We start from the raw sequence: 14,734 nt of genomic DNA, 5'->3' as shown, positions 1-14,734 counted from the left end.
CACCAAATGTAAGCACTTACACTGGCCAGTGAATTGAATCCGGCCTGTTTAACGTACATTTTAATGACCAGGGATTTTGATAGGTCGTAAACGTCTCTAAACGCGTCGACTGAAAGCTTCCTTTCTGCAACCTTGATTCGCTCCGTCACAGACACTATTTTTGGGCAAAAGATGGAGACGCTGCGGTGTTTAAGAAAGAAGCTTTCCTGATGCCGAAGAAAAAGTTCGTTGTGTCACACCCTGACAGATAATGCACGAACGGTAACATAATCTGCTCTTCTTTGGACAAGTGGACTCCATCCGCCAGCTCGTGTACTGGATTAATGTAAGTTGGGAACCTCAAGAAAAGTTCGCCCAGTCCTTCAGCTTGAAGAGTTCAGAGTTCAAGGTGTGAGGACCTCTTTTTGGATTGAACCTGTCACTAATATTTGGTAAAGGATTATCGTCATTACCTGACCCAATATTTTCATACTAATTAATTCAGTGACCAAAGAATTATAAATAAGCGGATTATTTTGAAACTTGAGTGAAAATTTTCTTGGGAACTGTGAATTCTCTTATTGATATTTTCATGGCCTATATATGAAATATGTCTGGATTAAGCAGTTGAGAAGATCATTATGATTTCTGATAGTATAGACAATTATATTACGATAAAGGTGAGAGGAGAATAGAAAGGTGATAAGAAGTAAAGAAGAAGACAAGATTATCTTAATCAGATATATCTACAGCCAGCATTGTTTTTATTCTGATAGAGGAAAAGTCTTGTCTTGTCTATTTTATAAAACCAAGAAACAAAGGCTAGTTTACTGTACTCACTATATTGTCCTTTTTCTTGTTAAGCCCTCATGAAGTAAATTATAAAAATAGCCCGAACAACCAGAATCAGGCAAGCAACAAATACTTACAGTCCAGCCTTCAGTGCTACAGACAGGGGCGAAAATCCCTCAAATAACACCCCATCACACCAGACAGTGGATGGGAACCCAGTTGATTCGAGAAAGGACCCAAATCCCCCATTTACTTCACATGGTAGACAGATACCCAAACTCTCTGCTGAGACCCTGGTGCTGTATGATTTGATTACAAGAATTGATATTTCAGTCCGACAAATTTCATCTGAAATAACTCTGCTACAAACTGAGCTTGCCCAAAAGCCTAGCTATGAAGAAATGCACTTTTGGACCTTAACTCACGGTTGTAGAAAATTGAAGAAAAATACACCCAGACTTCCCAGCAGACTGATGAGATACGAGAAATTGTAAAGGAAGAAACTTTCTGCCATCATGAAGCACAACAGAGAAAAATGAATATTATTTGAAAAATTTACCGGAACAAGAAGGAGTTGATGATGTAACTTAAGTGAAGCAAATAATCCAAAACCAGCTAAAACTTCCAGTGCCAACAGTAGTAAAGTCAACCAGGCTGGGGGAGAAAAAACCAACCACTCAGAACTCTGTTTCAAGATACCAACCCCTTCTAATTCAGCTGCCAGAATCAGAAATTGCTCTGAAAAGACAGATTGAGCAAATATCCTATGTGAAAAGAAAGAGCCTACAAACATTCTTTCGCAATAATGTACCCAAACGGTTTGGAACAGCTGGTAGTTTTAGTGAACCTCTCTCAAGAGGACCGAAAAACTAATTGAGCATGAGACCATGAGCAGCAGCTCTATTACTGACAAAGAGAAAGAAAACCCGGCTAGGAAAGTGTTTGTCAATAACCCTGGGATGATACATCACTCCTACTCATTTCCCAGAATCCTTCTTGCGAATGTAAGGTCACTACTAAATAAAAGGGAGGAATTACACATTATTCTTGACAAAAACCAGATTGATATTGCTTGCCTTACAGAAACATGGTCTGCTACAAAAGATTCTTGCTCGATTCCTAATTATGACTCCCATTTTAAGCCCAGATTGGATAAAGATGGTATTCCTCTATCTCATGATGGAGGAGTGACTTTTTTTTGTAAGTGTACCCTCCCAAATCGGATTCTTTCATTTTCTGAAACAGAGATTAACTCCAAAACTGAAGTTTTATGGCTCTGGACCAGATCCAAAAACCTCCCAAAAGACGTATCTTGCATGATTTTTTGTATTATTTATTACGCTCCTCGTAGTGGATTTAAGAAGGAGCTGACGGCATATCTGCAACTTTATACTGACAGAATTCGCCGCAAGTACCCCTATGCTGCAATTACATTATGTGGTGATTTTAATGAACTAGACCAAAAGTGGCTTAGCGCTGCTCTTAGTCTTGACCAGGTAGTCAAGTCGCATACACGCAAAGATAAAACCCTAGACTTGATTTTTACCAACATTGAAGATTACTACTGTGCCCCAAAAATAAACCCTCCATTAGGGACAAGTGACCATCTATTCATCTTTTGGACCCCATTATCATCCTTTTCCCCTAAACCATTGAACAGTTATTCATATAGACCCATTACTGACGAGAAGATTGCCCATTTCAAAGTAAAACTTAGCTCCAAATCCTGGGACAATATCCTATGTCTTACTAATGGTGATGAAATGGCTTCTAAGTTTTCAGCAGAACTTTTCCAGTTATACTGTGACACCTTTCCAGTGAAAAAAGTCAATCGCAAATCCAATTGTAAACCATGGAAAAATAAAAAAAATGCGTGCCTAACAAATGAACGTGATAGACTCTTTAAGAAAGGATTTTTCCAAGAATCTCGAAAACTTCAAAACATTGTTATTAGTGAAATCCATAAAGCAATAAATGAGCATGGTTTTCACGTGCTCAATAAGTTACTGTATTCTAACCCTAAGAATTTCCACAAATGTATCCAAGATCTCATGGGAAAGGTATGTTCTAAGTTTCTCTTACTGGATAGTAATGGCGACCCAGTGAGTGCAGAAATCGTAAATTATTATTTTACTTCAACTTGTAAAACTCACCCAACACTCCAAAATATGCCAGCCAACAGTGCAGTGAGTGAAATTCCTGTGATTGAAATACATCAGACCCAGCTTAAACTCTAAAATCTTGATACAAATAAGTCAGTATACCCAGGTGATATCCCTACCAAATTAATTGTGAAATGTGCCCATGATTTAAGTGTACCTCTAACTGCACTTTTAAACCAATGTTTTGTAGATGGTATTTTTCCAGTGTGTTTTAAGCGGGCTAGTATATCCCCTATACCGAAAAATAAGACCCCAAAAGTTCCCTCCGACTTAAGACCAATATCAAAAATCTCTATTTTCTCTAAAATTTTGGAAAGTTTCATTTACAATTTCCTCTTTGACGGTATTCAAAATAAAATTAACCCAAATCAGTTTTGCTTTAGGCCGAATCATAGCACCACCCATTGTTTATGTTATATACTTGACACTGTTTTCAAACATCTTGAGTTAAGTAGTTCCAAAGCTGAGGCTGTTTTTGCTGATATTAGCAAAGCCTTTGACAACTTGGATCACCAGATAGGTATTGATAATGCAAGGGCTTTAGGTGTCAGAGATTTTGTTTTACGTATGGTAGGTAATTTTCTATCTGGTCGTGAGCAATGTGTAGTCCTCCCTAACGGAGATTCATCAGGTTTTACCTCGATTTCCTGTGGAGCATCCCAAGGGACTAAATTGGGTCTTTTAGCATTTTTAATTGTTTTTGACAATGTTTTAACAAACTTTGACAACACTTTTAAATTTGCGGATGATTTGACTTTACTTAACCTTTGTCAAACCTCAAACACTTTGGGCCTTAAACTTGACTCACTTATTAACAACTTAAAGAATGATCTTGACAATGTTAAACTCGATCCAAGCATACCGAAAAGCAGTTTAATGCTATTTTCCTTTTTTTAAAATATACCCCCAATCAATAATTACCTTTGCATTACAAATTTAAACATGGTTAAGCTGCTTGGTTTGCACTTGGACAATGACCTTAAATGGAAACCTCACTCTTTTCACTTATTTAAAACAGGTGGTTTTCTCCCTTCTCAAACGGTTCTCCATATCAATCCAGAACCTTAAAATGATTTATTGTTCTTATATAAGACCTTGTCTCGACTATGCTTTCCCTGTCTGGCACCCTGGGTTGCCTAATGCACAATATTCTTAAATTGAATGCATTCAAAAAAGAACTATAAAAATTATACTGGGGACGTCCTATACTACTTAAGATGAAGGTTTGGCTAGACTTGAACTCACTACATTGGAATCACGACGTCACTTCCTTACCATGAACTTTGGGCACAAGTGCTTTAGTTCTGTCTATCATCGATGTCTTCTTCCCCCCTTTAAAGAAACCCCCCAATCCTTCCTAATACAAGACTTAATGCTCGTAGAGCTCCAAATACCCAACTTGACTTGTGTCCCCAAATGTTGACCATGAGGTACAAAAACTCTTTCGTTCCCTATTTTGTTTCACATTTTAGTAATTGATTTAACTTTGTAACTATGTTTATCCCTTAACATTTATTTTATCATTGTAATTGTTCTGACGTGCTTATGCTAGCTTATGTGCTATTTTAGCCAATAAATCATATTCTATTTTATTCTAGATAAATGCAAATAATCTTCCAAGCTGAACACTACCAAAAATCACCATCAATAAATAACTGACGCCCAAAATAAACAAAATTGCAATAGATAACCGAATCAAACTCGAAACGAGCAAAAATTAACATATGTAGGGCTGGGAACCCCCATGCCTATTCAAGACCAAAACAGAATTTGCGCTTTACTGAAAAAAAAACAAAACAAATGACCGTGGATTGTTTCTTTATTATACATATACTGATATTATTTCCTTAAAGTTTTAATATTTTTTATTTATTAAAGTCAAAAAAGTGAGAATATTTATATATATTTTGGTTTCAGTAAAGTGAAGGCATAGAAGGCATTAGGATTGTCAGCTCTACTCGTGTTAGTTTCTTCTCGTTTTGAGTTTGACTCGGCTATTTATTGTAATTACTGTTCGTTTTTGTTTTCATTTATCTATTTATGGTGATTTGTGGTAGTTTTACGCTTGGAAGATTATTTGGCTTTATTTCTGGTCAGTTTTGGTTTAATGGAGCTCATTCTTTTTCTTTGAAAAACTTTTTTGCGGTAAAAGTTTTTTAGATTAATCTATTAAATGATCTGCTTTAGACAAACCGTGAAGCTGCTGAATCTTAGCCACAGAAACCGTGAGTGTGTTGCGCTGGCCCGTGACATATTATTCCTTATTTTTGCTACAAGAAATATATTTGAAAAAAGCTACCAATTAATTTTAAATCCAAAAATATATTGTTATTTCATTGTCATATATCTCAAATATAGGGATTTATCATAATAAAATGTAATATAATCAAAGCCTTATATTTCCATCATTCCATCAGAGCGCCAAATTTTGTAGTAAAATTACGATAGAAAATATGAGCGACAGCAGCGATTCGCATTCTTAGAAAGAGCATAAAACAACGAATCGAGGGGTTTGTCTAAGTTCTACTATCAAATGGTCTTAAGGCTTTTCCGTCCATGACCGTGACTTGTAAAGATTCTATATTTGTTCTATTCCCTTTTTTTAAACAAAAAACATCTTCAAAATATGATTTTCAAATTACCATGACAGCAATCCCAGCGTAAATCCACTTCAATAATGAGATATTTTGTTGCTTAGTTTCCAAAATACAATTTATGAAAGGGATATGTTCTTTATTGCAGTAATTAGTTTAAAAGAAAGGTATCTTTTAAGTTCTGTAATTCACTTTTCCAGTTCCTAAAAATTCAAAATTTGTCTTATGAAGCATGATATACGAAATGATTCATGTTTTTGGCTCATCAGTTAAAGTGTTTGATTTGTTTTGTAGGATTCGGTATTAGTAAATATTCTCTTTAGTATACTTTCATTGGAAAAAATTCTAATTTTTTATCGTTTTTCAAATCATGCTTGAAATTCCCCCTCCTGTAGAAAATTGTTCCTGGAATCCTTTCCCCCTCAATGGAAAGTTACTCCGCTGGTAAATTCTCTCATGAAGAATTTCTTCCGTATAAAAACCCGCTATGGAGTATTTTTCACGCGGAAAATTCCTCCCCCAGTGGAAAATCCTTCAAGCAATTCTAGGCCTGCAGGATATTTCCCCCAGATAATTTTCCGAAAAATCTCTGAACCAGCAAAGAGAAAGTGAGATAAATTAAAAAAATCGTATAGGAATTCTGGATAATTCCATCAGTGTTAAATTTTCCCTGGAAAGTTTATTCCCCTCGCGGAGCATTTTTCCGGTTAGAAATCGACCAATAGAAAGTGTCCTTCTCTCTCTGAAAAATATTTGTATACTTCCCAATAACAGATATTATACATAAACAATGAGCAAATTTCATAACTTACACCCACCCTAGGGGCTGTGGGGGATCATGTTGTCCTTAAGGGCATAGTTATTTAAAGGGCCAGATTTAAAACTTTGACGCTCCTAGGCCCAGACATTTTCGGCGCTATAGTGGGAACACTGAACAAAACGCAATAGGTGAGTAAGAAGTAATGTAACAGGGAGGTGACACCAAATTTTCAGCTGCCATTCTTGGGAGACATCTGACAGTGTATAAGTGGCAACGGAACTCCCATGTTGTTTTAAAATCACTTCTTTGTGAATAGGCAGTGTGGCAGTGGAGTGCAACTGGCACTTAGCTAATAAATCACACCGGTCTAGTTTTTGTTAAGAAAAAATCACTCGGTGATAATTCATTGCATCTCCTGGCATTGTGTGTTCCTAGGCCCGGGCTTAGTGTTTTTTTTTTTTTTTGCTAAATCCAGGCCTGGTTATCCGATCTTTCAACTATACTGAACAAAAAGACTGTCTTGGATTGGACGACTTAGGAGGACAAGTGTGGGAAGCGTGTTAGTAGTCCCCAATCTTATTGGTCACTTGAAAAGAGCACTAGAACTTCTATTTTCCATTTGATTTAGCTCTCTCCTGATAATCTCGAGATATAGGTTTGAAGCAATCGCCCCTGAGGAAAGCGAAAAAAACAAAAAACAAGCAAAATGATCTTTCTTCTGGCAAAAAACACACAATGCCCCATTTTTTCAGATGAGAGCTTGAGATCTCTATAGTAGGGTTATCTTATACGCTGAACCTGATGGTGTGATTTCCATTAAGATTCCATGACTTTTGGGGGGGGGTGCTTACTCTTTTTTAGAAAATTAGGCAAATTTTTTCAGGCACATAGCCTTTGATGGGTAAAAGTAAACTTTATTATGTCTATATATTTGGAATAAGCATAAAAAGCTAAATTCTTTTGATATATCTATCGATATCAAAGTTCAGTTTCGAGAGTTTTGATTGTTATTGAGCCGAGGCACTCCTTACTTACAATTCCGTTACCACTATTTTTTGCACTGAAGACGGTAAAGCAGATCTTGATCGAAATATTTGTATAGTCCTCTTTGCTTTTTCACTGGCTGTTATTATCCTCGTTTCTATCCTCTTAATGATTCTTTGGTGTCGTCATGATTAGCCAGTGTGTCTCAGCAATTACTTAAGAAAGTATACTTCCACTATTTTATCCTCTTGGAGTATTTTATGAGAGCTGATCATTCGAAGTGAAAACAGAAGCATCAGAATTACCACCTTGAGATCTCTTATCCTACTCCTCCCTAAATATTCGTTACCTTTCAGAGTCGTTGATGTCGTTGAAAACAAAATCTGGCCCTCTCATCCACTAAACACACTAAACACAAAATTTGAAGTCGTTGAGAGCCGTTGAAAACAAAATCTTGCCCTCTCATCCACTGGTCCTAAACACAAAATTTGAAGTCTTCTTTTCTTTCCACCAACAACCGTAAAGTTTCAAATCGATCCCCCAGTCTTGTCGAGATATTATTGACGTGCTATTCTTGGGTTACTTTTCTTGGGTTTAATCCTTTACAACCGAAGATCATTGACAAACAAGCGAGGGCTTATACTAAATCTAATTTTTACTGTCACCTAGTTGGTATAAACTGGTAATGATAGTGACAGGCTTGAGAGCAATTAAATTAAAAAAAAAATTTTTTTTTAAATGAAAGTAAGAATCAAAATATAAAGAACAGAAATTATTAGGCTACGTAAATGAGGGGGTTGCCCCCTTCTCTACACTTCGGTCTTCACGCTAAAGTTTTTTAGTACTTTTACAGAAGCTTTTTATTGTTCTAATTAAGCGACCCTTGTGTATCAAGAGCTGTTCTTAAGGAATTGGGGCATATTCAAATTTTAGCGAAAAAAATAAGGTGCTGAGGATTGGGCAACCCCCCTCATATCCGTAATAATTTTTGCTCGTTTTAAGTTTTAATGTTACTTTTTACTTTCCGTTAAAAAAACTTTTTTTATTTTACAGTATAGTTCTATAAACTTCTACATAGGGTTCTGGGATACGCAGAATCTAACGATGTGATTTTCATTGAGATTTTTGGATATTTAGGGGGTTTTCTCCCTTTTTTTTAGAAATCTGGAAAGTTTTCCAAGGCTCGTATCCTTTCATAAGTAGCACTCAGCTTAATGAAACTGAAGTATTTGAAATCAGCAGAATAAGCTAATTCCTTCGATATATCTATTGGTATAAAAATTCTGTTTTTTAGATTTTCGGTTACTACTGAGCCACATCGCTCCTAACTTGCAGTTGGTTATGACTAACTGTTCAAAGAGTGTAATTTTCAATTTTAATTTCAAGAATGAAGTATCCTAACAAATCCTTAACCAGAGGATACCAGTCCCCCGTCAAGGTAACGGAAGGGGCAACAATAAAATAGTTCGTGGTAACGAACTGTAAGTAAGGAGCAACACGGCTCAATAGTAACCGAAACTCTGAAAAATGAAATTTTAACACCAATAGATACATCAAATAAATTGAAAAATTTCATCAAGTTTAACCTTACCTATCAAAAGTTACCTGAGAAAACTGGCCTTGTTTTGAAAAAAGGGAGAACTCCCCCTAAAAGTTACAGAATCTTCACGAAAACAACGCCACCAGATTCAGCGTATCAGAGATCCCTACCGTAGAGGTTGCAAGCTCTTATCTGCAATAATTTGGATTTTTGTATTTTTTACAAGAAGAAAAGTGGCGAATGCGTGTTAATTTTCTTTTATTTTATTTTTTCCCCAGGGGTGATTGTATCAAACCAGTGGTCCTAGAATATCGCAGTAGGGCTCATTCAAACGGGAATTAAAAGTTCTAATGATTTTTTAAGCGACCAAGAATTGGAGGATAACTAAGCCCCCTTCCACGCTATCTTTTTTCCCAACCGGATTAAAATTTTTAGATAGCCACTTTGTTCAGCATAGTAAAAAAATCTAATAACTATGTCTTTGTAGATAGCTTAATCCTCCACAGTCCCCGCGGGAAGGGCTCCAATTTATGGACTATGCCAATTGTTGTCCAATTTATGGAATTGTTGGCCAATTGTTGTCCAATTTATGGACTATGGATGGGTTACTGGGAAGCAAACAGCTGTTTTCAGGGGGAGTCTTTTTGTTGCGGGGGGATCGGGGGAGGGGCTCACGCGGGTGGATATTTTCATGGAGGAGTGTTTCACGGGAAGGAGAATTTTTCAGGAAGGGGGTGCTGGATTTACCAGCAATACTTAAAAAACGATAAGAAATAAATTAAAAAAACAAGTCTTTTCACCTGAAGGAAAGGAGCAATATTAAAACCTAAAACAAACAGAAATTATTACTTATATGACGGGGTTCTCCCCCTCATTAATACCTCCCTCTTTACGCTAAAGCTCTGTTTTAGCACTTTCAAAAGAGCTATTTATTCCAATTAAAGAGCATTTGTGATTCAGGGTCATTGTTAAAGAATTGTACCAAAACTCATTAAAATAAATTAAATAATAAATAAATAAATAACCAAAATAAATTTAAAAAAACAGTCTTTTCACCTGAAGGAAAGGAGCAATATTAAAACTTAAAACAAACAGAAATTATTACTTATATGACGGGGTTCTCCCCCTCATTAATACCTCACTCTTTACGCTAAAGCTCTGTTTTAGCACTTTCAAAAGAGCTATTTATTCCAATTAAAGAGCATTTGTGATTCAGGGTCATTGTTAAAGAATTGTACCAAAATTCGAAGTTTAGCGTAAAGAGCGAGGTATTAACGGGAGGTGAATTTCCTCATATATGTAGTAATTTCATTTCGGTTCACGTTTTAATGTTGCTCCTTACTTTCGGTTGAAAAAACTTGTCTTTTATTTAAGCTATTAAAGAGCAAGCCTCAGTCGATGGTACACAAAAATTAAAGATCATGTTTTACACACACACACACAAAAAAAAAAAAGTTCATATGCACAACAACATTGCCACTGGCTTGCAAAAAATTATTATAATTCATATTGGACTAAATATTAATTTGAATTGGCTAGAACAAATTTCTGAGGGTTTTGAAGCCCCTCGAGACCAATTTCTAAGGCTGGAGCCCCTCGAGATTAGTGCCAAATAGAAATAAATAGCACGCACATAGAATTGTCACGATCAAAACTCCTACAACTTGAAGCAATTTTGTAAAAGTATTTAACTACAAATATTTTAGCACTTTTAGAGAACTTTAAAACGTATTAGATTCTGTTTTTTCTGAAGTATTTTTAATACTAGTTGAGTGCTCTTTTAAGTATTATACTTCAAGTGTATTCTGAAGCATGGTGAAAATTCTCTTACTAACTAGGGAATGCAATCATAGTAGGCAAAAAAAAAATATTCCTGAATTAGTCTGACACATCCTTTTAGTTAAATCTATTAGCATAACAAACAATTACGTTCAACCCATTATTTCCATCTATCATCATTATTTGTTGACAAGCATTTAAACAAACAATTTATTGTATAAAGCAAATACAATTAAATGATTCCTTTCATTCTAGCGACACCCTCATTCATTTTCAATCACTGAAACAAAAACAAAACTTTAGGGGTAAAGAGCATTGGTTATATATGATAGTTATATGGGTGTAGGAGTAATATATAGCATTAGCATCAATTACAACAGAATTAATTACAAGGCATTTAAGCTCCTAATGATCTGAAAAATCTCTCGCGGAAGCTTAAAGAGGTTTGTCTAGAAACACTATTGTTTCTGTTGCTTTGGGGGGAGGGGGTGTTAGGTGTCCTCCCTCCATAATACGATCCAGCAACCCCCTTTTTTATAGTTGGTGCGTAACTCTGTAATACTTTAAGTCCATTCCCTTGAATATAATGATTATATTTCTGGTCTTAAGTAACTATTCATTTCTACCTAATGCATAAATAGTTAGGGAAAAATTCACCACCATAACATCGCATTGGATTTGAAACTGGAAGGCTTTATTATTGGCTCTTTGACACTCATAAGCAAATGAGCCGTCCTATAATTTCCACTCGATTGCGTTTTGGCCCTAATTGGGACAAAATTATTATTTTGCAGCATAAAGTATCTGGCACTTTGCTTTGGCACGATCTCTGTTAATGAAAAAGAGCACCAGAACTTTCAACTTCAGTTTAAATGAGTCCTTACGCAACATTGTGCGCCCAAAAGTTCAATACGATTATTCATAGAGAGAGAAAAAAAAAAAAATAAACACACATCCGTAATCATCGTACTCAGAAGAAAAATATGTTTCATATTTCTGCAGGTAGGTTATTAAAGCAAAATGAGTTCTCAAAGACGTCGGATTTGATTTACTATACTCCTTTTAGGAGGTTTTTTTCCTCTTTCAAAAATTAAGCAGCTATTCTTATTCTAATAATATACTATTTATTCATAGAGAGAAGGAAAAAATAAGAAATAAACACACTTCCGTAACCATCGTACTCAGAAGAAAAATATGTTTCATATTTCTGCAGGTAGGGTATTGAAGCAAAATGAGTTTTCAAAGACGTTGGATTTGATGTACTACATTCCTTTTAGAGGATATTTTTTTCCTCTTTCAAACATTAAGCAGATATTCTTATGCTATATAATGCTATATATGCTATATAAATAATATACTATTTATTCATAGAGAGAGGGGAAAAAATGAAAACAAACCCACTTCCGTAACCATCGTACACAGAAGAAAAAGATATTTCATATTTTTGCCGGTAAGAAATTGAAACATAATGAGTTATCAAAGACTTTGGATTTGATTTAGCACAGTTCATTTCAGGGGGGTAGTTTTTTTCAAAAATTAAGCAGATTTATTATGATAATAATGCTTATAGGTATATACAAACGTAATGAACGTTACGTATGTGAATATAACATTAAGCGTAGAATCTTTAACGTCTGTCTTGTTATTAATATGAAAAACACAAAGTTTTCCAGAGGAAGTATTTTTGTTTAATTTCTTTTTGTTTTAAGTTGATACTTAAAACCAAAAGAAAATTGTTACTTTACAGTCTATCTAAGATATATCGATAAAACTAGTGCAAATAAATCAACTGATAATATTTCCTTGTGTTTGGATAATTATAGTAAGCTATTCCATATTATTACGCCTGCTCAGCCACAACATCAACCCAGATGAGGCCCCATCCTTAGCCCTGGACAGGGCTGCTTGGAGAAGACTGACGGCGCAGTCAACCAGTTCCCTCTACGCTGGCGACCCTGCTGAGTAAGAACGTTAAGTCAAGTCAAGCAAGTCAAGTATTGGATATTATAGAAGACCATGATTATGGAAAACTATGACCGTCGACTCTTTTTGGAAATCATCATAGATTTGTTTTCGCAACGAATTCTTAAGAATAAACGAAATAATAGTTACTATTCCTGACTCAGTGTCAGATGGCAATTTTTTCTCATTAGACTTTTTTTGAAAACGTGTTTTTCAACTTTTGGCTACTATGGGCTGTGATTTGCTCTCCTCTAAGCTGCAGCTACTGCTGCAGCCATGATCAAAATTTACTTTTTAGAATTTTTGTTACTACTGGCACGGTTTACTCTTTGCTTTCAGTTTGTTACCACAAAATGTTTGAGATCACTTAATTTGTTTTTTATTCATGTAGTCATTATTATAAACAGGTTATTGTGAGGTCCACCTCGCTTACCTTGAGGATTTTCGTAACATCAGGAGGAAACTGAGCTAGTGAGGAAGATGACATCCGTCGATAGATCCTTTCGACAAATATCCCTGCTCTTATGGCATTGGCAACACTCCTAAATTTCGGCTTCTCAAATCCGACTTTTCGGCTGCAAGCTGAATTTTGACGAGTGAAAGTAGACGCCAGCCAAGCCCTAACCTCAGGTGGCACAGAGTCTTGCTGCACTTCTGAGAGGTCATCTTCCTCTTCAGTTATTTTTTTACTATAAAAAAAAACCCTCAGTAACTTCGAAAAGAATAAATCAAAAGTAAAAATAGAAGAATAAAGAGTTACAGCAGCATAAACTGAAATCAAAACACATTATGCGTGTAATTTGCTTGCAGATTTGTTCTCTATGCAGCTTAGGATATAAAGCATTAATCGTGTTTATATACACGTATATATTTTGAGTATATTGATTGGTGAAGCCCGATAAACTAGTTCAATTGGTTCTTATTAGAAGTAGCAATAACTACAGTTATTTTCAGCAACTTCGGTAGTTTTGTGCTGTACACGCTCCAAACATTCTTTCATTTTATGTTGAAAACATTTTTCGACTGTGAAGAGTAAAGAAAAAGGAATGAAAGACGTTTTTCAAAAGCATAGAAGAGAAATTTACACATAAGCATTTCAGATTACATATAGGAAATGATATTACCCAAGATGATACAAGAGCAAGGTGTTGAAACCGTCGAAGAAGCATGGATGCATCTCAGGAAAAAACGATGTACTTGTGTGTGTGCGGGGTGGGGGGGGGTGGGAGGTGAGAGCCGCGCTCTGATGACTTAGATAAGACTTTGACTTTTTTTAAAAGGGCACTAGAACTTCTGATTACCAATACGATGAGTCCCCTCCAAGGCATATAAGACCACCCTTTCATTACGACGCCTTATATGCCCCCAGAACACAACTTACAACTCTTGCCCCTTAGCTGTAACTGGACCTTGCAACTACGCTGAACAAAATGGCTTTCTCAAAATTTTGATTGGATGTGATTGGGGAAATTATGGGAGTGGGGAGGTTGGTTGCCCTGCAATCAGTTTTGACTATTAAAAAGGACACTATAACTTTCAATTTCCAATTAAATAAGCCCCTTTCGAAGTTTTTACAACAACACGTTCTATATAATGTGTCCTGGTCTGAAAAAATGAATAATAAATTGTGTCCAAATTGCTCTTTACTTAGGTAAAGAGCACAGCTTCTGACTTGAATACGCTTTAAAAATGTAATCTGTGATAACATAAAACTCTTCTAATTCTATGTAATTATAAAGCATTATAAAGAATTCTTAGGTCATATATGTAACTGGTGAATTGTATTTTTTTCAGTTTTGCAATGCTTTGTTTCTGCCACATAAATTTTTTTGGTTTTATTTATTTAGATACATAATACGCATCGTGAATACCAATCCCGTAATTTGTCTTATAGATCTCTATGTAAATAAATACAAGGTTCAAAATATTGGATGTAGAAGTTCTTGTCTCTTCAAAAATATAATTAAACTCTGAACACTGGTGTGCTTCTAATCTTTGTTCGACACAAGTTATTATCTTTTTTTTACATAACTTTTTTCTTCCTTCTCCCATCTTCTCATCTCTTCTTGGGTTGAAAATCTTGGTCAAAGAAATTTTGCTTGTTTTTATATACGTGATTTTTTCCACCATATGTTGTTGCCCAATTCAAATGTACGCTTAGCTAGATATCAATTTAAGGCAT

General features: G+C 35.5%; 1 protein-coding gene across 5 annotated transcripts in view; it reads right to left on the bottom strand.

The window, feature by feature from the left end:
• Positions 1–14,734, bottom strand: part of LOC136028132 (dual specificity calcium/calmodulin-dependent 3',5'-cyclic nucleotide phosphodiesterase 1-like) — a 318,548-nt gene that overhangs the window by 96,398 nt on the left and 207,416 nt on the right. For all 5 annotated transcript variants that reach the window (XM_065705780.1, XM_065705781.1, XM_065705779.1 and 2 more), the window contains one exon: positions 12,986–13,241. In XM_065705780.1, coding sequence (XP_065561852.1) covers positions 12,986–13,241 — 256 coding nt within the window. The remainder of the gene's footprint in view (positions 1–12,985; positions 13,242–14,734) is intronic.

Source organism: Artemia franciscana, chromosome 6, assembly GCF_032884065.1.
Source record: "Artemia franciscana chromosome 6, ASM3288406v1, whole genome shotgun sequence".
Taxonomy (NCBI): Eukaryota; Metazoa; Arthropoda; class Branchiopoda; order Anostraca; family Artemiidae; genus Artemia; species Artemia franciscana.
Note: the sequence above shows the minus strand (reverse complement) of the source record. Positions and strands in the feature narration are given on the sequence as shown.